General features: G+C 42.6%; 2 protein-coding genes across 9 annotated transcripts; one reads left to right on the top strand and one right to left on the bottom strand.

Moving 5' to 3' along the window:
- Nucleotides 1–549: 549 nt before the first annotated feature.
- brpf3a (bromodomain and PHD finger containing, 3a) lies at nucleotides 550–13,412 on the top strand. 4 transcript variants are annotated; one of them, XM_085160107.1, is made up of 13 exons: nucleotides 550–844; nucleotides 4,342–5,865; nucleotides 6,038–6,194; nucleotides 7,012–7,143; nucleotides 7,550–7,678; nucleotides 7,791–8,103; nucleotides 8,203–8,541; nucleotides 8,745–9,299; nucleotides 9,403–9,460; nucleotides 9,579–9,661; nucleotides 9,837–9,934; nucleotides 10,495–10,649; nucleotides 10,759–13,412. In XM_085160107.1, the coding sequence occupies exons 2-13, from the start codon at nucleotides 4,361–4,363 to the stop codon at nucleotides 10,940–10,942; spliced, it is 3,708 nt and encodes a 1,235-aa protein (XP_085016233.1). In that variant the 5' UTR covers nucleotides 550–844; nucleotides 4,342–4,360; the 3' UTR covers nucleotides 10,943–13,412. The 4 variants fall into 4 exon arrangements, with proteins under 4 accessions (XP_085016233.1, XP_085016235.1, XP_085016232.1 ...); XM_085160109.1 differs by lacking the exon at nucleotides 550–844 and adding an exon at nucleotides 1,889–2,233 and having other exon boundaries at nucleotides 9,861–9,934; XM_085160106.1 differs by lacking the exon at nucleotides 550–844 and adding an exon at nucleotides 1,889–2,233.
- Nucleotides 13,413–18,513: 5,101 nt separating this feature from the next.
- Nucleotides 18,514–25,232, bottom strand: mon1bb (MON1 secretory trafficking family member Bb). 5 transcript variants are annotated; one of them, XM_085160128.1, is made up of 7 exons: nucleotides 25,082–25,232; nucleotides 23,763–23,876; nucleotides 23,029–23,123; nucleotides 22,346–22,939; nucleotides 21,178–21,970; nucleotides 20,634–20,781; nucleotides 18,514–19,469 (listed from the first exon to the last, which is right to left on the bottom strand). In XM_085160128.1, the coding sequence occupies exons 3-7, from the start codon at nucleotides 23,105–23,107 to the stop codon at nucleotides 19,242–19,244; spliced, it is 1,842 nt and encodes a 613-aa protein (XP_085016254.1). In that variant the 5' UTR covers nucleotides 23,108–23,123; nucleotides 23,763–23,876; nucleotides 25,082–25,232; the 3' UTR covers nucleotides 18,514–19,241. The 5 variants fall into 5 exon arrangements, with proteins under 5 accessions (XP_085016254.1, XP_085016251.1, XP_085016252.1 ...); XM_085160125.1 differs by lacking the exon at nucleotides 25,082–25,232 and adding an exon at nucleotides 24,182–24,383; XM_085160126.1 differs by lacking the exon at nucleotides 25,082–25,232 and adding an exon at nucleotides 24,190–24,383.
- Between the last annotated feature and the right edge of the window lie 51 nt (nucleotides 25,233–25,283).

Genomic DNA, 25,283 nt, shown 5'->3' with positions numbered 1-25,283 from the left:
AATTGGTAAAACCTGGGAAACCGATTGGGGGCACACAAAAAACTAAGAAGATGATGGCAGGGGAAACTGATGAGGATGGCAAAAGAGATCAAAAATAAAGACAGGAAGCAAATAAAGAAAAAAAATCTCACTAGCAACTGTGATAACCAACAGAAAACAGGAAGTGGCTATAACAGAAGCACAAGAAGCACACAAATGCGCTTTAAAGGCTTTATGTTCCCCCGGAGGACACACCCATGCATACTTGATCAAGCCTCCTCTGTCCTTTCAACATGACCTTCTAGGTCAGGTCAGGTCTGAGTAGACCAGGAGGTACACATTAGAGAAATGAAAGAAGCCGATAGAGACATGCAGAAAGGGTCTGTGGGAAATAAAATGTAAAAACAAAATAAAAAATAACCCATGCAAGAGGCTTTGTGTTTTCTTTCGTGCGGATATGGTCTTGAAACTACACATGTGACAAACACAAATCTATTCAGAGCTGTCAAACGTCAGTCTACATCTGCAGTGGGTGGAGCTCGCTCGGTTGTCATGAAGACGGTCCGTTGGGGTTGCCGTTGTGTGCACAAAAAGTATCGGCGTGGCTTCAAAGTAATTTAATGAAATTTCCTTCATTTAGCCAGTGATGAAGTCGTATTATTGTTATTTTTTTTATTTCCCAAAGAAAGTCGAAATTTTAAATTCACAGCAGCAAGAAAATCGCTCCAAACGGGTCTAAATGAAGCAGTGACAGCTGCCAGTGACTGCCAACAAATCCACTAGACCCACTACGAAGGACTGTGGAGAAGTTTCCTCATTATTCAACTTTTTTTTTTTTTCATCCGCACACATCCCTGAAGTGAACGTAAGTCCCAGCGGTTAGGATTCCTGGTTTTCACCCAGGCGGCCCGGGTTCGACTCTCCGTATTGGAACTCCTTTTCATAGTGTTCATGCTCACGTGGTTAAAAAATCTCTACCAATGAAAAGGGCGATGGAAAACGTTTCTCCTCGTAAACACTAAGTGCGTTGTGTTTTCTGCTCCTTTCTGTTGTTATAGAACATAATGTTGAGGCATTTTCCTGCTGTTGTTGCTGGATGTTGGAGTTTTTGGCATACTGTTGTTGGACCCCACTTTACCTACACAAGTGTTTTAATTCCATACTTAATTCCAGTTCTGTTCATCTGGACGTAGCGGTATGTCCTTACATGGATGACTGAGCGTGCATCAAGCCAAATGCTTTAAGTCTTCATGACATAGATTCAACAAGGTCCTGTAAACGTTCCTCAAAAGGTTTGGTCCAGATTGACATGACAACAGCAGAAGTTATCATTTCAGTATGGTTGCCAGCTGTACCGCCATGTGACTCTCCCATCACTTCCACCTCATCCTCCTAAAGGTGCTCTGTTGGCTCGAGGCTTGGTGACTGTGGGGGTGATTGGAGTTTGGCGAACTCATTGTCATGTTTAAGAAATCAGTAAGCAACAATATTCAGGTAGCCTTAGGCCTTTAAAGGAAGGGAGCACTGTTGTGCACACAAACAAGCATAAACACCCATACCGTCAGAATAAAATTGTAATCACAAATGAAAATAATAAATAGACAGGTAACAGTCCTGATGGTAGCAGCAATGTGTCTTCTTCACTGGATCGTTTATGCTACGAGCTCCACAAACTAACCCGCATGTTCCCCTTTGAAAATGTGGTGAAACAGGTACTGCGCTGGTCTGGAGGAGATGGGAGACAAGGCCAGAAGGCGCGCAATAAATTTCCGGTTGTTTTCCTCACCGCTTCTTTCGATGATGAGCTCTAGAACGAGTCCGATGAGTCCGCTTTAGCGCATCGACCAATCAGAAGTCGGTGCGCGTTGAATGCGAGGTGCAGCGGCGCCCTGTGATTGGCTGAGGTGGGTTTTTTCTAAAGGGGCGTATTTTTCAAGCCATCTTGACTGAATATTTAGCCTCATCCAAGGTACATTAATTTGATATCTTCAGGATTTCGGTGTCCCTAGTTTGATGACCACTATCGTTTGAAAGATTAAAACCACACCAATGAAACCGAGTCGAGTTTGTGTGTTTAAGCGCAGTCACGGCGGAGAACGGGAGTGCTGAAGATGACGCTGTCGCTCCTGAAATTACCGGCTAGCTAAGCTAACGGCTAGCATGTCTGCCTTGATTGTAGTCTGTCAGTAGCTGACATTTAGCTTGGTGCAGTTTTTCTGTCGGGCACTCGCACTGCAGAGGACGACTGAACAAGGTAAACAACTCTGGTGTGTTTTTTAAAGGGCACTTTCAGGACTGATAGGAAAATCAGCCTTTCTGTCACACGGCATCCGTGTGTCCTGTCCGACCGAGAAACGTTATCACATCGGCAAAGAGACGGTCTTTTTTTTTTTTGCAGGGGTCTGGACTACAAAGCAATACCCGAAAACGTTGCACGTTTGCACTGTCGTGATCTAAAGCATACATGCAATGTAATATGCATTCGGACTCGGTGCATACAGTGCACCTGCTCTCTGGCTGCTGTTTGCATGTATAATTGGGCTGCTAATCAACTTGCAATACAGTCGTTGTCTCTGCTGTTGTGCGCCTAAAATGGCTGACAGATGTTAGATACTCGGGTTGGTATTTAGCGCGCTTCAACCTAACTACGCACAGCAACAAGGGGGTAGAAAAAAAACATGGTGCTAGCGTTTTATTGGTGGGCGAGACTTGTGCTCGCGTTACGGACTCCCCTTTTGACCAATGGTGAGAGAGGCGAGATGCAAGCAGTGCAAGTTACTGTAGTTGTGTTTGTGCAACATGAGTGCTTACTGTGTTATTACAGAGCACAGCACCCGAGCTGACCCCCTTTTACCCTGTAATTATTTACACAGGAATAAAAAAGAAAACACCAATAAACAGAATAAAGCAAGCTTTTAGGGCAGAATTAATTTAAAAAAACACGTTAATGGATACATAAAACCTATATATTCTCATTACGTCTTTATAACGCTTTGTGTTTTAGGGGCTTTATTTTTCTTACTCTGGAAATGTGGCGATAAAAATATATGTAATGTGTGACTGCTGGGTGTGACCCTTAATTTACATACAGAAAACCACATTAAGAGCCACAGGGATACAAAAACTACTTTACCTGGCAGAGCAGATTATTGAGTGTTGCTTTATATTGGTCGGTAAATTTTGCAAATTATTCCCGAATATTGGAAAAGTGCAATAATAATGAAAATAATAGAAAAATAAATGGGCCCCTGTCAAATTGGATTCATCGTTAGTACACAATAGGTACAGTGCAACATCAAGTCAAATCACTTTACTTGTCATTTGAACCATATACAGGTAATGCTGTACATAAATTGGTGCACCATAAATTACCTTCCACATTACCAAAATTGCAGCCAAAAATTATATGTAACGTTTTGCTTGTCTTGTAGAAATAAAATTAAACAGACAGTTTTAATGTGAAATGCTTTCATTGTTAATCCAAACAACGTGATCCCAGTGACTAAATAAGACATAGATAGAGCATTAAAAGAACATGTATTTTGGGTAGGGGGCTTTTTAGCCCTTATTTGGTAGGATAGTAGTAAGAAGACAACAAAAACTGAACCCAGGCCATCACATTAGCCATATGCCAGAGGGGTTGCCTGCTTAACCCAGTGAGCTTAATCAGGACCAAAGATGATTTGAAATCTGTAATGGCAGAATTGGCAGTCAACCAGTTGTTTTATTGTCTGACGCACATGCACGACTGAGGTTCATGATAGTTTCAGCTGTATTGTAGCAGGCGTTTCTACTTGCTTTTTGTGCGATCTACTGTACAATATAAAGTGCCTTGAGGCGACTGTTGTTGTGATTTGGCGCTATATAAATAAAATTGAATTGAATTTTGCAGCAAAGGTGTAGGTTTGTGTGCTTTGCCATTTTTCTTTGTGTTTGGCTCGTGTCTGCACTCTGGATGAATCCTTAAGGGAAGCTGTGTTGTTTTGAATTTTTGCAAATGTGTAGTAGAAAAAATGGCCAGACTGTGAATTGTATGCATGCAGGTTTAATGCCCCTTTGAAATGATAGTTATTTTGCCTCATTAGGGTATCAAAATAGCTGCCTAAATGAGTTACCAAGGTGGCTACTGAGTGGCGAAAGTTGCTTGTAGAAGAAATTTGGTGATATGTTGTTTTTTGTTTTCACTAATCTTAATATAGGCACTCTGTTTTTCTCCCCTAAGCTTTTATATCTTCCGTGCTCTCCAATGTGAATATACAGCAGCTACAGTAAATCTTTGCATATAATTTCACAAAGTACCAAATAGTGTTGACGCTGCAATTTCAATCGTTGCATTAAACATTTTTCTTCTCTATTTCTAAGGGAGCTAGTGCAAAGTCCCATGCAGAAGACGAGGAGGTGGGAATGCGAGGCAGTTGTTAGCAGACTCAGCATGGGTAGGGGTCGAGGCAGAGGGAGAGGAAGGGGCAGGGGTACATCTGGCCAGTTGCGGCCCCCCTCCCCTTACAGACTGCAGCTCTCTCCATCCAGGGAGACTTTGACATACGCTCAGGCTCAGAAAATAGTGGAAGTGGACCTAGATGGAAGACTCCATCGGATTAACATCACAGATCCTCTGCCAGTTATCACAGAGGACGAGATGATGGCCCAGGACATTGCAGAGTGCAACAGTAACAAGGAGAACAGTGAGCAGACACAGAGTAAAACCAGGACGTGGAGGAAACCCGCAAACGGCAAAAACAGGAGGAGTGGTAAAAACACGTCAAACCAGAACCAGCGCTCCAGCTCTAATCAGCACACAGGATCGGCTTTTTCCTTCCAGCAGCCGGCCCTCCAAACACCTCTGCCTGAGCCGACCTTCCGCGTGCTGAGTTCGGTTTCCCCCACAGAGGCGCCTCCTCTCCCGGCAGCCTACTATCGTTACATAGAAAAATCCGGGGAGGAGCAGGACAGCGTGGCAGAGTACGACATGGACGAGGAGGACCTCGCCTGGCTGGAGATGGTGAACCAGAAGAGGGTGTCTGATGGCCATGCCTCCGTATCTCCGGACACTTTTGAGCTGCTCATCGACCGCCTGGAGAGGGAATCCATCTTGGAGTCCCGCAGCCAGGCTCTGTCCCAGAATGCTGTCGACGAGGATGCCTTTTGCTGCGTCTGCTTGGATGACGAATGTCTGAACAGTAACGTCATCCTGTTCTGTGACATCTGTAACCTGGCCGTCCACCAGGAGTGTTACGGTGTGCCCTACGTCCCCGAGGGCCAGTGGCTGTGCCGCTGCTGCCTGCAGTCCCCCTCCCGCCCTGTAGACTGTGTTCTCTGTCCCAACCGAGGAGGTGCCTTCAAACAGACAAGCGATGGGCGTTGGGCCCATGTTGTCTGTGCCATATGGATCCCAGAAGTTTGCTTTGCCAACACGGTGTTCCTTGAGCCCGTGGAGGGGGTCAGTAACATCCCTCCCGCTCGCTGGAAGCTCACCTGCTACCTGTGTAAGCAGAAAGGCAGGGGAGCCTCCATTCAGTGCCACAAAGCCAACTGTTACAGGGCTTTTCACGTCACCTGCGCCCAGAAGGCTGGCTTGTTCATGAAGATAGACCCAGTCCGGGAGACGGGTGTTAATGGCACCACCTTCTCCGTGAAGAAGACTGCTTTCTGTGAGCATCACTCTCCTGTTGGGTCTCGGCGAGACGGGTCTGGAGATGAGTCGGTGGAAGGGAGGCTCGTGGGGGGCAGGGGTAATCGGGGTCAGCGGTCTTATACTCAGAGTCCCCCCTCATCACCAAACAAGAAAGCTACCAAAGGACAAAAGAAGAAGAATTCAAAAGGGTCTGGTGGGTCACGTCGCTCCAATATTCCTGTGCTGCTGGTGCCTCAGATCCCGTCGCACAGGTGTGTCATTTGCATACTGTACAAATTTCCATAGTTTACCATCTGCTGTCTGATTTTAATCTATGTCACTGAGAGATTTTTACAGATAGCCTTATCATAATGTCACTATCCAGTGGTTATAATGTTAATACTTGTATTTTAATCTATAAACTCTCACATTGTGTCTCAACAGGCTGAACAAGATCTGCACAGGAGCTGAAGTCCAGAGAAAGAACCAGTTCATGCAGCGGCTTCATAACTACTGGTTGCTGAAACGACAGTCCCGAAATGGGATGCCTTTAATACGGCGGCTTCATTCCCACCTACAGGCCCACAGGACTGCAGAGCAGGTGAGGAGAGACGTCATCAAATGTACCTATAACACAACAGTGACTGTTCAGTACTAACTGCACTGCAGTGGTGTGTAAATGACTGAGCACAAATGAAAATAAACAATCTACATTTTTAGCATTCACACATGCAACTGCAAACGTAGCACCTGTGGTTTTGCCATCGCTGACCCATGTGACTGTAGTCAGATCTCTCACTTCTGTAAAGCTGGTGTCTGTACTGATAGCAGCAAAAACAATATGAATGCAGCTGAGTGTTTAAATTATATAAATGACAAAATAAAATGAAATATTTCTATTCTGCTGTCAGTGGAGGATGTAACTGGTGTCTGAGGCTTCAGAGAGCCAGTCTGTTCAGATCAAAATCAGCCAAGTCACGGGAATAAAATCACTTCACACTTTATTCTCCGTCCTCACACACTGAAATCCAACATAAGCCCAGAAATCACACTTTGCAGTGGCTGATTTTGAATATGGCAAGCTTCCACAAAATCCTTCACAGTTCTGCTGCTGCTGCTGCTGGGCAATGTGTCGAGATGGCCTGTAAAATGTTGTGAAAATGTGTCGTTAGTTATTATCAGAGATGGCAAAGATGTCCTACGCAATACACCGCTGATAAAAGAGATTTGTTCACAGTTGCTAAGTTGGTAAATATACTTTATTTCAACTCGCGTTCTTTCGATTTCTTTTAAACTTTTATAACAGCTTTGGATGTGCAGCTTGTGTAGATCCCCGAAACTTGATGCTGTTCATCTGGACAGAGAGAGACAAAAAGAACAATTATGGTGTTTTTTAAAGCTTTTTCTATCATTTTCAGAGGGAGCCTGATGAAAAGCTGAGTGCCGCGCGAGAGGAGCTGCGATACTGGCAAAAGTTGAGGCAAGACCTGGAAAGAGCGAGACTTTTGGTGGAGCTCATCCGCAAGAGGGAGCGGCTAAAGAGAGAACAGGTGTGTTTAAAAGGAAGTCTGAGGCATGAGATGAGTTACATTATCAAATATTGTCAGTCATTGTTGCAGAAGAGCTGAAACGACTGTAAATGAAAAAAAAAATACAGTTAATCTCTCATATTCTTGAGTTAATTTTTCTGGCAAAATCCAAGTAGTTGTTGATCTATGATTTGAAATCTACATATTTCACAGTTGGAAAAAACCTTCTGAGGATTTTGCTGTTTTTGAAAGTTTATAGACCAAACATTGAATGTTTTAATTTAAGAAATCACCAGCTGATTAAGATGAAATTAACATAACAGTTCAAGGGAGCATGAATTTCTGTTCCCCGCAGCATTTGTCATTCTTTTGCACCCCACAGAGTGACCTTGTATTCTCCCCTGTGTGATTATGTCACTGCACTCAGATGAAAATTCAGCAGGCTGCTCTTGAGCTGAAGTTGACTCCTGCGCTGGTGCTTCTGAGATCCACCCTGGAGCAACTACAAGAGAAGGACACAGCCAAAATCTTCTCTCAGCCCGTCAATCTGTCAGAGGTTGGTGCAGTTAGACAGCAGCCTGTTCTGAATGTACTCTTCACTCAGCAGCATGGCTACTTTGACTGTACTGTGACTCTGCTGACATTCCTTTTTTCTGTGATTCGCTGAGGTCCCAGATTACCTGGAGTTTATTACTCAACCCATGGACTTCTCCACTATGCGCACCAAACTGGAGGGACATGCCTACTGTTCCATCACTGACCTAGAAGAGGACTTCGACCTCATGATCTCGAACTGCCTCAAGTACAACTCCAAGGACACCATGTTCCACAGAGCAGCCTTACAACTGCGGGAGGTGGGAGGTGCCGTTCTCCGCCACGCCCACAGGCAGTCTCAGAGCATCGGTCTGGACCCCAGTACAGGCATGCACCTGCCAGAGGCTCCAAACAAACATGGCTTCTACAACTGTACATGGGATGATGGTGAGTTGAGCACGGGACATAGATCGCATCTTTTCTTGAATGTAACCCTCAGGCTTCATTTGTTCATCCTTCTTGTTTTTGTGGTTGTAATCTCTGTAGTTGACTCTCTGTTGGACCCAGAGAACAGACTGCACTTAACCACAGAGGAGCAACTAAAGGCCTTACTGGATAAACTGGACGTGGTCGCATCCATGCGTACCAGCGGCGGCCGCACCAAGCGCATTAGGCTGCTGCGCCGAGAGATCAACACTCTGAGGCAGAAGATGAACCAGCAGCAAAGTGCTCAGTCTGTGAATGGCATTGAGAAGGTGGATGAAGGAAAGGAAGAAGAGGGAGAGGAGGAGGAGGAAGACGAGGCAGAGAAGAAGAAGGAAAAGAAAAGGGAGAAGACAAATGTGGAGAATGGACTATTGACAGCAGTGTCAAACCCTAGAGCAGGTAATTAAGCCAGTAATTGTGCAGTTTATACATAATTACTATTACTTATTATTGTTTTTTTAATATAATTCATAGTCTAATATCTAGCTTTTTTCAGTTTTAATTTAGCAAAGTTAAATTCTAAAACTGGAAAATCTGCATCCAGTGAAGATTTTAGGTGATGAATTACTTGTAAGATGAAAAAAAAATTCTCTTTTATCCAGATGACTCTCCACCTGTGCTAGAGCTTACCTGCCCAGTATCATCACCACTGCCAGGCGATGCTCCCTTGGAGCCCCCTGTCCTGGGCATTGTAACAGGAGGACGAAGGTCACCCGGACGTTCCTACAAACGTCAGAGGTCCTCCCGGAGTGGAAGCAAAAGCCAAGGCGAAGATGAGGCTGAAGTCGGAGAAACGCCTTCTTCGGAACCAGACGCTGTTCACGAGGTCACGCCACTGGGCACGCCTCCAACACTGTCTCTGGTGGGAGTCGGTCGTCGCACGTCAGTTTTGTTTAAGAAAGCAAAAAATGGCGCGCGAATGGTGAAGAACAAGTCCCTTCCACAACAGAACGGTAAAACCTCTGAGGCTAAAAGCAACGGGTTGGATAGCACCGCCACCAGCCCGAATTCACCCAGTGTGAACAACATCACCACATTACCTCCTACCCCAAACGCCTCCCCAGCACCTCCTTCTCCCTCCTCACACCGCCTGAGGTCTAGAGGCCACAGCTCAGAAAGTGAGGCAGACAAACTCCCTCCTCCACCCACAGAAGGAGGTAAGGACCGGATGGATCACTGCATTACAGATATTTGATTTTCTAAAGAAAGCAGGGGGAAGAAAGTCTGTATTTGTCACCATGTGGTTTGTGGTGTTGCTAGGCCTGACAAATGGAAAGCACAGCTCTGCAGAACACGATGAAGACGACTCCAACCTAAGGTGAGTATGAGTAGGACAGGAAAAACTAGTGCTGAACTGAAGCATGCACGTTTTTTCCATAAATTTGACTTGAATTTAAAAAGGTCCTTCTTGTTTTGGTTTCCACTCCTCTCTGCAGTGTCTCCCCTCCCAAACGCAGTCGGGGTAAACCTGCTTTGGCTAAAGTTCCTAGCAGCGAGAACGGAGACATCTCCGGATCTGGTGTGTATCACGAGAAGACAAAACACAGTGAAATGGCTCTGTTTTCTGTTTAGATTAGCAATTTTTTAGCCTACACACATAAAAAAAAATACACATTTCATTTCATTCTCAGTTTGGGCTCAGAATCTGTCATGAATGCAAATTAATTGCATGTATTGGGATATCCTGTTCACAGGAAAGTCTACACTTCTGTCTTTAGATAGCGAGACCAAACTTGCACCACTGGACCTAGTCTGGGCCAAATGCAGGGGATATCCGTCGTATCCGGCAATGGTGAGGATGCATTCAGTCTTACACTCCATGGTCTAAATCAGGGATGTCAAACTCATTTTACATCGCGGGCTGCATACAATGCACTTTGATATTAAATGGGCCGGACCAAAAAAACTCCTCTTTCCATCAAACTAAACAAGTTTCATTACTCATTATAAAAATGGTTGTAGATAGTGTTTATTTATTACTAAATTAAACTCTTATGTAGTGATTTTCCACTCTCCCATTTACACAAGCACTTTCTTCTATGCTGTAGTGCTTTCTGTCTAACAATCACCCACATGGCACAAAGGAGCAACCTCCTAAACTACAGCCACCCCACATTACTTGGGTGTAGTATGAATACCTGTGAGGGAAAAGTTGTAAATTAATGAAAATACAGTGAAAAGTCAAACATTTGTTCCCTGCTTCACATTTTCCAATGCCGTCCAATGGACCGGATTGGAGTTTTTGTCGGGCAGTCTCTTGCCCCCTGGCCTTATGTTTGACAGACTTGGTCTAGATAAACTTTGTTCCTGTGTTGCTAAATTTGCTGTATATGACATAATCTGCTGTTACAGATTGTTGATCCTGACATGCCCCAGGAAGGACTTCTCCACAATGGCATACCCATTCCTGTGCCTCCTCTGGAGGTGCTCAAACTTGGTGAATGGAGGCAAACTGAGGAAGACCAGAAGCTCTTCTTAGTGCTCTTCTTTGACACCAAAAGAACTTGGTGAGATTCACACAGTCAGGGATAAACTCATGTTGAATTTTAGTGTTAGTCTTTGTCACCTAAATTTAAAACGTAAAATGAAAAAAAAAATGTCCCTCTTCATTTTCAGGCAATGGCTCCCTCGTAACAAACTACTGCCGCTGGGAATGGACGACACTGTAGACAAGCTGCGGTTAATGGAAGGCAAAAAACCCAGCGTTCGCAAGTCTGTGCACACTGCTTATGACCGAGCTATGGTACATTTAAACCACGTGAGAGGAAACCTTAACTTCACACCCTCCAATTTTATATAAAATTTAAAAAATACAATTTATATAAAATTTAAATTTAAAGATTTTATCATCTTAAATAAGCTGCCTGGTCGTGTGTACAAAGCTTCTTCAATGCTCTTAAAAAATTTGGGAAAGTAAAACAAACACTTCCCAATAGGTGTAGTATTTGAAGGTTATCTGCATAAAAAGTTTTTTTTAAAACTGATTTTTGAAATGAGGAGGGGGAAAAGTGCTTTTTTGTAGATTTACTTGTTCATTTATTTGTGTATGTTTTTTTAAAATTGTTTTCCACAACCACTGTTGCTACGTGTTCATATAAAGATTTTATTTTAGGCCAAAGTGAGTCGAGACTTTCGTGAGAAAAGTGTAATTATTTAATCGTGAATGGGATTTTCTTGATTGAAAATATATTTAGATTGTATTTGCCATTGAAACGTCACTGTGTATACTGAAGTGTGAAAGTCCCACTTACCATCCACGTCATATCTGGACTTGGACAGCTATGGACACGGGTTTGTCTTCAAGAGTTCTCTATAATAACAATAATAATACCATTTGCATGTTGTTGTTTGCATATTGCAGGTGATGTATAAGCTGCTCCTTCAGATCCTCTGTTTGTTCAGTTACTATGAGTTTTGTTCCATTAATATTCAGAGATAGACTGGTGCAGTGTTGCTGAAGCTGTTGATTTATCAGTGGACCTTCTTTTCCCGCCCTCTTCTAAAGCCACAAGCTGCAGGTGGTGAGATCAAGATTGTGGATACAAGTGGTGGTAAAGAGCTTCCTCCGAGGGGTTTTTGGATCTCTCTTAGCAACAAGGAGAGAAGCTCCTTTATTCCAGAGGAGGTTGGAGTAGCTTCTTCATATTGAAAGGAGCCAGTTGAGGTGGTTCAGGCATCTGTCATGATGCCTCCTGGATGCCTCTTTTGTGAAATGTTTAGGCCACTTCCAACTGGAAGGAGGACCTGGACACACGAGAGAGATTAAGAATGCCTCAGGGTCTCCTTCAGAACAGCTGAGAGTGGGAGGTTGGGGGATCTCTGCTTAGACTCTTGTTTCTCTGACCAAGATAAGCAGCAATGCATGGGAGGATAATATTCATGGTATTACATCAAAGCTGTTACTGCAGGCATTCACATTGAAACTATACCAGAAGGGGTGCAAATAACTTTTTCTTTTTTTTTTGGTAACATTTGACTCCAGGACTTTGTTTTACATGTGCTCATGTTTATTCAGCAGTTCTGGGAATTTCTTGGTGTATGCACGATAACCATGCATCATTTGTTCTCTGACTGATATTGCTGAGCATCTGGCTCCACCTAAATGCTGCAGGTAGTTGGAAGTCTCAGTGAGCTCTCTCACTGTATCCTGTAATCTTCCAGGCATTCTTGGATATATATTTATATTTTTTCCTCCTCCTTCCAGAAAAGGGTCACTTCAGAGTCACGTCACCTGAGTTGAATTTAAAAAAATAAAAAGGGAATTTATCTGTTATAACAGCGTTTTATATTTGAGCACAAAATTACGTTTTTTGAAATAGATTTTAAAAAAAAAACTTTTTCAGGGATGAGGCATACGCTTTGGAAATGAGTACTAAAAATATTTTTTTATTTTACTATATTTTGAAAAACTAATTGAATTGAGCATTAAAGGAACAAGTGATTCCATTTGCTCCGAGGTCCCAAACTCTCAGTCCAGCTATGACGTGTCGTTGGTGAGACTTTAGAGTGTTTACTTAATTTTTCCATATTGTGAAACTGTACAGTGATATGAGAATGTCGGCGTACCCGGTGCAGCTACCTGGTTAGTTAGATGTGAAGTCACTACAGAGGTGAGATGGTTTGTGGGGGAGGGAGGGGCAAAAAAAAGTCTACTGCGATCCTCACTCAAGAATTTGCACTTGAATGCAAATGTGGCTGAGGAAACTTGAAAAGCACAAATGGTTACTTTTAAGGATTGGATTGGTGACTCCTGGAGCCATATGTGTGGCAAAACCGTGTGTGTGTGTGCGTGCGTGAGAGTGTGTGTGTGTACAGCTTATACATACATGTATACAACCTCAGTGTAGTAAAAGTGCATGTGTATAGTTTTGTAAATATGTAAATGTATGTTTATATTGGCTTACATGAAGTAATTTAAGGAATGCAAAAATCAGTTTAGATTTTAATTTATAATTTGTGGCAGTTGAGAGTGTTATTTAAAAAGTTAAATATTGAAAAGATTTATGTATGATGCTACGTAGCTCTTTGTAACAGTGATGGTATTCACCAACATGTGGAACATGGAACATATTCTCTAAAAGCGAGGAGGCACAAGACCTTAACTCTGTGGGCAGAAGCTGCCGCACCTGCCTGCAAGTTTTGTTTGTTTTTTTTCCCTTGGTGGCACAGGAGATTTTTGATCTTGTCATTTAAATTGTATTGCAAGATCTATAATCTGCCCGAGACAATATTTTCTCACACAACAATAAATGCTGTTTGAAACAGTTTAATGTGCGTAGCGTGTTTTATTTTTATTCGTTTTAGTAAATTAAATGTATTGTTTGAAGATAAAACTAAATGGAAGTAAATCATCTACTAAGACGTCCTTCCACACTGCTAATAAATATATTAGCAGTGTGTGTGTGTGTGTGTATATATATATATATATATATATATATATATATATACATTTCTACATTGTAAGTACGTACTGAAGACATCAAATATCTGAAGCAAGATTTATGATAATGTAGCAGAGAAAAAATTGAAATCAAGTTAACAGCACCTCAGATTAGAGCCCAGATAAATGCCACACAGAGTTCCAGTAGCAGACACATCTCTACATCAACTGTTCAGAGGAGACAGCGAATGAGGCCTTTATGGTCAAATAGCTGCTAAGAAACCACAACTAAGGAGAAGCACCAAGCAGAAGAGATTTGTTTGTGGCCCAGAAACACAACAAATGGACATTAGACCAGTGGAAGTCTGTGCTTTGGTCTAATGAGTACAAATCTGAGATGTTTGGTTTTGCTTGTCATGTCTCTGAGCCACTGTGAAGCATGGAGGAGGAGGTGTGATGGATGCTGCTTTGCTGGTGACACTGTTGGGGATTTATTCCAAATTGAAGGCACACTGAACAGCATGGCTACCACAGCATCCTGCAGCGACATGCCATCCCATCTGGTTTGCATTTAGTTGGACCATTATTTATTTTTTAACAGGACAATGACCCCAAACACACCTCTAGGCTGTTTAAGGGCTATTTGCCCAAGAAGAGTGCTGCCGAATGGCCTGGCTTCCAGAGTCACCAGACCTAAAACCAGTCGAGATGGTTTGGGATGAGATGGATCGCAGAGTGAAGGCAACGGGAACAACAAGTGCTCATCATCTCTGGGAACTCCATCAAGACTGTTGGAAAACCACTTCAGGTGACAAACCTCATGAAGCTCATCGAGGGAATGCCGAGAGCGTGCACAGCCGTGATCGAAGGGTGGATAGTTTGAAGAATCTAAACTATAAAACGTGTTTTGCGTTATTTCACACTTTTTTTGTTTACTACATAATTCCATATGTGTTCATTCATAGTTTTGATGCCTTCAGTGACAATGTACAATGTAAATAGTCATGAAAATAAAGAAAAAACATTGAATGACAAGGCGTGTCCAAACTTTTTATTTTAATAAAATAAAATATATTTTAATAGAACTTGAAAATCTGTTCTGAAGGGCTTCCACCTTTTACTTAATGTTGTGATTTGATGCTATATAAATAAAATCGAATAGCGCAAAATTCAACAACAGCTGCAACCAGAAGGGAGTGAGTGGACCACCAAAGGAGGGAAGATGGTGTTCTCTATTGCATCAGTACTTCTTCATATCTAGTATGTATGGAGAATGACCCCAACAGTCAGGGCATGTGGAGACATGCTGACAGTGACAGTTTGAATGGAACAAGCTGCATTAGGTCTCTTATTTAGAGAACCAAGGTTACAATGTAACCAAACATCCAGAGACTTTTAAGCCATAGGACTGGAAGACACTTACAGGAAGTTCATTCAGCCTTTTTTTTTTCCTTTTCCCAGTTTGAAGCACATAAATAAATCACACATATGACACAAAACTATTTCTGTTTATTAGCTGAAAATTCTTCCTTTGTATAACATATAGTGGGGCAAAAAAGTATTTAGTCAGCCACCGATTGTGCAAGTTCCCCCACTTAAAATGATGACAGAGGTCAGTAATTTGCACCAGAGGTACACTTCAACTGTGAGAGACAGAATGTGAAAAAAAAATCCATGAATTCACATGGTAGGATTTGTAAAGAATTTATTCGTAAATCAGGGTGGAAAATAAGTATTTGGTCACCTCAAACAAGGAAAATCCCTGGCTCTCACAGACCTGTAACGTCTTCTGTAAGAAGCTTTTCTCTCCCCCACTCGTTACCTGTATGAATGGCACCTGTTTGACCTCATCATCTGTATAAAAGACACCTGTCCACAGCCTCAACCAGTCAGACTCCAAACTCTGCCATGGCCAAGACCAAAGACCTTTCGAAGGACACCAGGAAAAGAATTGTAGACCTGCACCAGACTGGGAAGAGTGAATCTACAATAGGCAAGCAGCTTGGTGTGAAAAAATCAACTGTGGGAGCAATCATCAGAAAATGGAAGACATACAAGACCACTGATAATCTCCCTCGATCTGGGACTCCACGCAAGATCTCATCCCGTGGGGTCAAAATGATGATGAGAACGGTGAGCAAAGATCCCAGAACCACACGGGGGGACCTGGTGAATGACCTGCAGAGAGCTGGGACCAAAGTAACAAAGGTCACCATCAGTAACACACTACAACGGCAGGGAATCAAATCCCGCAGTGCCAGACGTGTTCCGCTGCTGAAGCCAGTGCATGTCCAGGCCCGTCTGAAGTTTGCCAGAGAGCACATGGATGATACAGCAGAGGATTGGGAGAATGTCATGTGGTCAGATGAAACCAAAGTAGAACTTTTTGGTATAAACTCAACTCGTCGTGTTTGGAGGAAGAAGAATACTGAGTTGCATCCCAAGAACACCATACCTACTGTGAAGCATGGGGGTGGGAACATCATGCTATGGGGCTGTTTTTCTGCCAAGGGGACAGGACGACTGATCCGTGTTAAGGACAGAATGAATGGGGCCAAGTATCGTGAGACTTTGAGCCAAAACCTCCTTCCATCAGTGAGAACTTTGAAGATGAAACGAGGCTGGGTCTTCCAACATGACAATGATCCAAAACACACCGCCCGGGCAACAAAGGAGTGGCTCCGTAAGAAGCATTTGAAAGTCCTGGAGTGGCCTAGCCAGTCTCCAGACCTCAACCCCATAGAAAATCTGTGGCGGGAGTTGAAAGTCCGTGTTGCTCGGCGACAGCCCCAAAACATCACTGCTCTTGAGAAGATCTGCATGGAGGAATGGGCCAAAATACCAGCTACTGTGTGTGCAAACCTGGTAAAGACCTATAGTAAACGTTTGACCTCTGTTATTGCCAACAAAGGTTATGTTACAAAGTATTGAGTTGTATTTTTGTTATTGACCAAATACTTATTTTCCACCCTGATTTACAAATAAATTCTTTACAAATCCTACCATGTGAATTCATGGATTTTTTTTTTTTCACATTCTGTCTCTCACAGTTGAAGTGTACCTCTGGTGCAAATTACTGACCTCTGTCATCATTTTAAGTGGGGGAACTTGCACAATCGGTGGCTGACTAAATACTTTTTTGCCCCACTGTACCTTGAAATTATGTTGTTCTAAATCACTGTTTTAAATTTCAACCATACATTTTTTCTGGCCACATCACTGAATTATTGAGTCTCTCCTGAAGGAAAGCTTTAACAGTCTTTGCTCGGTGAAAATCTTCATTATCGTGACTTCATCATCATCAAAGCCACTTTCAATCGGAGGAATGAGAAAAGTGCCCAACTTTTCAGTGTAGACCTGTTCATTCACTAGTGAGGTAATAAATGCCTTCTCTGCTGGTCTTTTACCTGACATGTCACGATGACATTAGAACAACGCCAGACAAAAGTTGCAGATTCATCAGCAAACATCACTTTCATCCAAACATCCACAGTTAAGGATTGCCCCTCGTTATCCCACTCTAGCCTCATTTTTGTCCGCGTTTTGATACTGGTGCAAAATTGACTCATTTCTTACGGCTCTGTCATAAACAACAACTCCAGTGTCTACATTTTATATCTTAAAGGCGTATTGCTTTGAGTTTACATCTTACCCATATGTTTTCCTTTTATAACCTTACCATTTTGTTTGTATTTGCTACAAAGTTTGGTCACAGCTGACTGGGAACAACATGTTTTACCACAGTCTGTGCCGGCTTACAGAGTTACATGTTCCCTTTCATTATTTCAGCTGACAGCCCTTTTGTTGGAGCCTCGCTCCTTTTCAATCAGCAACAGCTGGTTAAGAAATGCAGATGCTCTCTTTTAACTACACACCTTGTTGGATATTTAGATATCTGCAATTATATGTTTTATAAGTGGGAATAACAAAATGCGTCTATATTTTTATCGATAAAATTAAAAATGGGCCATTAATTTTAAACCATTTGGTTCGTTCAAGGTATGTCTAATGAAGCCAGTGTGTTCGACTACCAAACAAAACTTGTTTTGCGTCATATCAATGATTTGTTTATTTGTTACAAACTGCAAGATCTTTTTTCTTGCCGTGGGTTTTAAAGCCAAATTGCTTTGAAGCTATTTTGGTGACAAGTTGCTCCAACATGTTACCAAGATGCCTTCCCTTCCTCTAAAGTCATCACCTACTTTTAGCTTTAACTATACTGAACAGTACAGCTGCACAGAAACAAGATGCTAACACTTGTTAGCAGCCTGGACTTGTTATGAGTCGTGCCACATTAAAGCTGGTGGAATGCAGGACTTACCGTTAGACTACACAAGGTTATTCTGATAGTTTGAGGCGAAATTCCTGGTGATAAATATTCAACTAGCACTAGTTTGGTTTCTGCATGGAAGGTTCAGAATTTAAGAATCAAAGATGTGATATCAATAACAGCTTAATCAATTTACCAGTTATGTCATTTGGGGTTTCTTGTAAGGACATATATAATGTGGCACTAATTAAGACATACTCCCTTCAAACCATAACTTTAAAAGTAAGTTTTATATATTTCTGTCATTCTTATTTATTGCTTGGCTGTACTGTACACCCCCAAAACGGCATGTTAAGCTCACCTGCTTTCCCCATGCTTGGTTCTTTCCACAAAACAGTCATCTGATTTTTTATTTTTTTTTGTAATAGTCCACTTAAATAGGACAACTGCTTTTATGCATCCTGGGATTTATTTTGTAACACTACAGACAAACTCTTAAGACTTGACAGGAAATTCCTCATTGGACACAAGGATGAAACAACTTTTCAGATCACCTTTAGAAAACTATTATGCAAAAAGAATACCTGAACTCACTACATTAGATGTCATACTAAAGGTATCTGCAGAGCAAAACATGTGAGCTCATTGGCATCTTCCCACCTTATCAGGAAACTGATAAGGTCTGCCTTGTTTCAATGGAAACACTTAACAGTGACAATAATCAGGCTGGGGTTCCTACTAATCTGCTGCACAAAATGAAACATCAATAAAACTCAAAGTCTCGTTTCGAGTCTAAACATCAGCAAGATGAGAAACGACATGTTTTCAAATTCTGTGAAGGAGGAAAAACATTCTGCTTGTGGCCTCGTGTGACTCACGCCGGGCCTCTCCCTCCTCTGGCAGTTCCAGTTCTTATTCCAGTTTATGCTGATCCCAAAAAGCACACACGGTAACAACTTGTATATCCTGTTTTGTGACATTATGTTATGCAACATAATTTTCGTGATTAGGGCGAGGAGATAAAGATTATGAATGATCTTATCTGCCAAAGGTAGTTTAACTTAATTTTTCCTCCTCATGCTAACTCATTAAATATGTAACATATGTTCCATTCACTGTTCATGTTGTTGCTGTAATAAAACAATATAAAAAAGCTTAAATACACCATTGCAAATATGTTCTGCCACAGTTCATTTTAAAATCTACTAATGTGTTTCTGCCCTGTTTCTGCTCAAAAGCAGCAATGTGATGACATGCTTCCTGGAGAACTAATAACACCAGTTTCAAAGACACCAGTCCTCCTTAAATAGTGTAAAACGTAGTGTTGGATTCCAGTGGTCAAAGTTTGTCGGTCTCGTGAGTGTCAAGAGGGTTGAAAAATATCTTGAAACCAGTGTACAAACTATTTTTGGATGAGGCAGAGCCACTTCTATTAGTGCTAACAGAGTCCTATAGAAGAGATAAGAAGCCATTATCTGTGGAGTCTTGCTGGTCAGATTTGCCTCCTCGAGAGCTTTTGCTGGGATTTGGAGTGGTTGAATACTTTGGGGGGTATCTGATGAACAGACGGTCCTCCTCCTTTTTAATCCATCTTAGAAGCTTAGTGATAGCAGTAATGGCACAGGCCTTTGTCACCAGGGGGCTGAAGCAGGTGTACAGCTCAAATTTACTTGTGACCTTGAGTAAAGGAGAAAACAATCAAGAGAAGACTGTGAAATACATTTAGAAATAAGAAATAGAGCTATTACATTTCTTGCTATGTTAGATGAGAAAATCAATGATGCTTCAGTTAGGAGCTGCTTATCTTAGCTAAGGAAAATACCTGGAAGCAAGCTAACAGCTTTTTTCAACGCCTTCTGAAAAAAACTTCCCAGTGAATGGACTATTAAGCCCCAGTTCCAAGGCTTTGTGCTAAGCTAAGCTGCCACTTACTGGCAACTGTCTTTTTTTTTTTTTTTTTTTTTTTTTTTTTTTTAAGGTATCCTGTACAACTGCTCTTTAATGCAATTATCTAATTAGCCAATCACATGGCAACAGTTCAATGCATTTAGGCATGTAGAGATGGTTGCATTTTCTGCTGAAGTGATTTGAGTAATTTAGCATGAATGTGCCGTGGGTTTTCATGGCAGACGGCAAGGTCTGAGCATTTCAGAAACTGCTTATTCCCCCCCCGCCCCCCCGCCCCCCCCCCCCCCCCCCCCCCCCGAATTATCTGAACATTGAAGCAGATGGGCTTCTGGCTTCTGTGAGCGAAACACAGGCTCAACTCAACACTGTTGAGTCTCGATTTCTTCTGCAACATTCAAATATTAAGGTCAGGCTTCCTTTGGGGGATGGATTCTTGGTACACTTTGGGCCCCTTAGTACTAATGAGCATTGTTTAAACACTATGGCCTACCTGAAAAATGTTGCTAACAATGTCCCTTCTTTTAGTACCTCCGTGTACCCATCTTCTGATTGCTGCTTCCAGCCAGAATCTCAAATAGTCTGGTTTCTTGAACATGAAAGAGTTCACTGTACTCAAATGGCCTCCACAGTCATCACATCTCAATCCACTTGTGGTGGAACGGCAAATTTGCATCAAATCTGCAGCAACTGTGTGATATCACATCAATATAAACCAAAATCTCTGACGACTGTTTCCAGCACCTTGTTGATTCTGTGCCATGAAAAATTAAGGAAGTTCTGAAAGCAAGAGAGGGTCCAACCAGGTACTAGCAAGGTGTACCTAATAAAGTGGCCGTTGACTGTTTTGAGTGTAGTGTCGATCTTTTGGAAGAATCTTTTCAAAGTTGGACAAACACAGAAAGAAAGAATACAACCACAAACTAATGTACGTACCCAGGCTAGCAGAGTTTCTCTCTCAGCAACATGGTAGATAAGCTTAAGGGGTCGTGAGGTGCTGTGGATGCGGCCGTGCATATAACGATAAAGATCCAGCAGTCTCATTTTCTCCTCTTCACTGCTGTATGGTGCCTCCATCTCTGGGCTACGTACAGAAAGGCATCATAGGACACAAGTTACACACGAAAACACCCAAAACATGTTCAATAACACTGTAGTGGAAAGAGAAACACACAATGCTTGATTTGTAAACTATTAAAACTCCATTTCTAACACCGACAGGACAATGTTGCCTAAAAGCCTAAAAATATCTTAGTGGGCACTTTTGTACTTCTCACACATGATTATTATCATTAGCAGCAAAAGGTTTTTACACTGCTTCTACACAGCTAGAAGATAATAAAATGTTATGCAAGACAAATATCACTAACTAACATGCAGCGCAAACACTCGGCATGTTTGCATTTTTAAACTCTAGTTTAGGCTCATATCAGCCTTATGCAACTGCAAGGACAGCAAGCATACACAAACAAACACACACCTGGTGAACTGAGTGAGCTGGCGGTAGTTGTCTGGCACATCAAAGGGCTTGTACATGAAGTGTCTGAGGTCTGAGACGCCCACCTGGCTCACACTGTACGTCTGAGCTTTGGCAATGAGGCTCAGGGAGTTCTGAGCCATCATAGCCTCCTCTATCTTTCTCTTGCACTCAGCTACAGAGTAAAAAGCCTCTTTGTCTGTCGAGAGCAGCAGCAAACAAACAGTGCATTCTGGAGGGTCCAGGTAAGAAATGTATGCATAAAAGTAACAGTCAGGATTAAAGAGCGGGAGGCAAATGGGGGTCCAGATCTCGCCAGCCTGAAAGGCAGAGGACGCTCCAATGAGGTTAAGCAGAAGGTGAACGTCAGCAGGCTCCAGCCGCAAGTCCTCAATGACGGTCTTTTCTTGGACGATGGTTAGAAGCTGGTTCTTGGCGATGAGGATGGAGAAAACCAGATTGGGTGTGATAGCTTTCTGCAGGATCTGGCTGAGAGAGTCCCTGAGAGAGGAGGCTAGAGGCAAGCAGTGCACTGCCGATAGCAGGAAGCTGGGGTCAGAATCCACCAAGTTGAGGAGACCATCCAGGATCTTTTCTGAGCCCGCTAGGAGTCTCCTCAGGTCGTAGTTTTTCTTGTGTTCAAAGATGCGGGATATACTGGCCTGGGTGAGCATGCTGATGATCTGATAGTAGACATAGAGGAGCTCTCCCCGCAGCTGCTGCTCAGACTGATGACTGCTGGAGACGCACACCAGAACGAGGGGCCCTTTCTGCAGGAACACTACGGTGTGCTCGTCTGAGGGAAGGGGGAAAAAACATGAGCAAATGTTAGAAAAAAACAAAAAACAAAAACAATCAATGAAAACTAAAACTGCTCCTAAGGATACCACCGATCCCCTAAACTCACTGTTCTCAAAATAAAACAATACAGGGAATGCACTGCTTATTATATTTCAGATACTGTTCTCTATGGTCCAGGAGCTTTTTGACAAGCTGGAAACAATTTTGCCCTGTATAGTGAGTCAGAGCCACGCTTGCACTTGTTGCTGTGTTTAAAAAAGTCAGATTTCCTTTTAACTTATTGAATATGAACATGAAAGTGGCTGGAAAAAACCATCATAGATAAAAATCTGTTCAAATTTGCATTTTGGCCGATGCCCAACATTCTTACCTGAGTAGACTGAGCGAATGATATTATCTCCACTTTGGACAAAAGACACCAGCGCCATCATCACTCCCATTGTTGATGAAAGAGCCTCTTCGCTGCCATACCGGGAATAAATGGGCTTACCGGCTTCGCTTAGCACAAAAACATGTTTTCTGTGCTGCCGCCAGCTGTCAGCTGTAACATCCTCATCGCGATGAGATGTAAATGACGACGATTCCAGTGTGCCTGCCTCCAACAGCGGGGATGACCTCCCCTTCACACCTATACCTTGTTCTTCAAGCTTGGCCTTGGCCAGCATTGTTACAACAAATTCCCCAGAGTCGTTCTGGTCATTGTCAGTGGCATCATCTTCAGTTGTTCCATCAGTTGGCTGCGTGGACGCGTTGTTTTGGCACTCGGTTTCTGTCTCTTCGGGCTCTAGCTTCATCACTTGGTCAGAAGGAGGCTTCTCATCCAAACCGAGATGCTCTGCCGAAACATCTGGTGGGTGTGAATTCAAAGGCTCGATTCTGCTAACAGCGGCGCTCCCATTACTCTCTACTGAATCAGGAAACATGTGATTCTCCAAAAGGGAGAAGGAGGCTGCCAATGAGTCAGCTACAATGAAAACAAAAACCAGCGTGTGATGTAAGTGATGAAGATTAAAATTAGACAAGCTTCAAAGAGTGATTACGTAGCTTATTTACCAGGTTGATTACTCTCTAAAGGGCTATCACCAATCTTCACTGCCGCCGCCTCTCCTTCTTGATGATTGGCTGTTTCCATGATACCATCCCAGTCTCTGGAAAGAATAAAGACAGAGAGGAATAAACTGCTTTATAAATCATGCATTGTAGTTTTTGCAGATAGAAATCAAAGATCCCATGCATCTCCAGTCTGTTATGAATAGAAGCACTCATACTGGACCAGTGGTCAGGTCATATGATTACAGAGGAGAGTTACTCCAACTCCAAGTTACTAACACTGTGGAATTTAAACCTGATTACAGCTAGCAGTCTGTCTAATGTTACACTAAACATCAACACGGAGAAACGGGACTAAGTAGCCGGTAGAGAAAGAGCGCTAACGTCCGCATGATAACAACTTATCTACACATGCACGATAAATTTCAGACGTCCTGTAATGCTTACCTTTCTAATAAGTAACTAATAAATGAACGCGGACTGTAGTTACACGGCTAACACTGGGTGCTAGCAAGCGACACATACAGATCAATTTCATGGCCTTGGCTTAACAGTGCTCATGCAGCCAACCGTGGCTATCTAAAATTAGCCGGATAAACAGAGAAAGAGTGAAACTTACGGTTTTGTACCGTCGATGACTTGGACTGAATGTCTAATGTCAACACTGACTTTCATCAGCAGCCCCACTGCAAACAAGCTGTCAAGAATGAGAAGCAGAAAACAAATTTTCCCCTTACCGAAGCCGACATCCGGAATCTCTGATGACAACTTCAGCTGACCAATGAGCGCGCTCGCTGGCGTCGGTTAGTCCCGCCCCTCCCCACTCTCTGGTTGTGGGCTCGTAACAGAAACTTGAAGAGACAAATCTCAGATAAACTTGCAGCACATGTATGGGTGCTGCTGTAGCAGAAATAATACAGCGAAACGCTTTCTGTGACAAAGAAGGAACGGAGAACTTAAAAAAACCCCAATGTGAATTAAAACAAAAATGTTTTTACGTCTATATTGACCAATAAAATGTATTTTTTTGGATTAAACTAATACTTAAATCCAGTATTTTCCATTTTCCATATTACACCGGTGGCTAATACTAAAGCTAGCATGTACTCCCGTCCCCAACTTGAACCCTCTGACATCTGTCATTCCTATAGCACACCTCATTACCGTCTTGCTGTCCTCATACATGTCTTTAACCAGGGTCCCTCCTGACCGCCTTCTCATACAGTACCACAGTTCCTCTCCTGGCAACCAATCATCTTCTTCAAATACACAAACACACAGTGCAGGTAACTCTGACCTTCTCTATACTTCTCCGTCAACACTCTCACTCATAGCTGGACTGGCCATCAGGCATACCGGGCATTTGCCCGGTGGGCCGCTGGCGATTTTTTGTTTTTATGGGCCGATCGATTTTTTTTTCTTTTTTCTTTTGGAAGGGTATAAATAATGAAAGGTGTTGGATTGGCCAATTGGTCATGGTCGACTCTGGGCTGGACCAATTACAGCCGAGGAGGTCGGATGCACCCGCCCCCTTGTTTAGCAATCTTATAGACGAACTAAAGAAAATGGAGAACGGCATAAATAAAGGTTATATAAAAGTCACTGCCAAAGACTGATTGCGGCTTCTACCTTGTTACACTAATGTTGTTTGTAGCTCAATATGACTTTATGTCATCCATGAGGGATGCATTTGACATATGTTTCACATATTATAGCCCAACAAGTTACTTATACCAATTTAAATACGAGCAATCAGTTTTTGGCGAATACCAGAAATCAGTTTTTGGCAGCCAATCACTTTTTGGCACAACACCGGCTATTGCAGTTAATAATACAACAGCTTCTTGCCATTTTTTGTGTTTCTTTTTATCGCTGTGTAACTGAGTTCAATTGAAAGCCTGCGTGCGCTAGTACCTCTTGCCACAAGTTCCCAGAATCCTTTGCGGTTTTACCCCTGAATGACGTCACATTTTTGGTGGGCCGGTCTCTAGTCAAAATGCCCGGGCCAATTTTTTGTCCCAGTCCAGCCCTGCTCTCACTGCTCACTGATAGTCACCTCTCTTTAAACGAGCTTCAACGACTCTTTCCCATATCTTCATGGCACACATGAAGGGGATTGACGGTTTAGATGAGGTTTTAAAAAAAGGGGGGAGGCCATAACACAACCTGGACAAATGATGTCGAAATATAGATTTTTATCCACGCACATTTGTTTAATTTCAGTGTTGGTGGCGCTGAAAGGCTCTGTTGTGTACGTG

Source organism: Neolamprologus multifasciatus, chromosome 5, assembly GCF_963576455.1.
Source record: "Neolamprologus multifasciatus chromosome 5, fNeoMul1.2, whole genome shotgun sequence".
Classification (NCBI taxonomy): domain Eukaryota; kingdom Metazoa; phylum Chordata; class Actinopteri; order Cichliformes; family Cichlidae; genus Neolamprologus; species Neolamprologus multifasciatus.
This window is presented reverse-complemented; position numbering and strand designations above follow the sequence as displayed.

Bases quoted from the DNA above. Each gene is read 5' to 3' on its own strand.
- brpf3a (XM_085160107.1), top strand. From the start codon at position 4,361: ATGCAGAAGACGAGGAGGTGGGAATGCGAGGCAGTTGTTAGCAGACTC. The intron at 5,866-6,037 runs GTGTGTCATTTG...GTGTCTCAACAG, and splicing joins CCTCAGATCCCGTCGCACAG to GCTGAACAAGATCTGCACAG. The intron at 7,144-7,549 runs GTGTGTTTAAAA...CACTGCACTCAG, and splicing joins AGCGGCTAAAGAGAGAACAG to ATGAAAATTCAGCAGGCTGC.
- mon1bb (XM_085160125.1), bottom strand. From the start codon at position 24,246: ATGAGAAGGCGGTCAGGAGGGACCCTGGTTAAAGACATGTATGAGGAC. The intron at 23,877-24,181 runs GTGTGCTATAGG...TGTCTCTTCAAG, and splicing joins GACAGCAAGACGGTAATGAG to TTTCTGTTACGAGCCCACAA. The intron at 21,971-22,345 runs GTAAGAATGTTG...CCCTTCCCTCAG, and splicing joins CATTCGCTCAGTCTACTCAG to ACGAGCACACCGTAGTGTTC.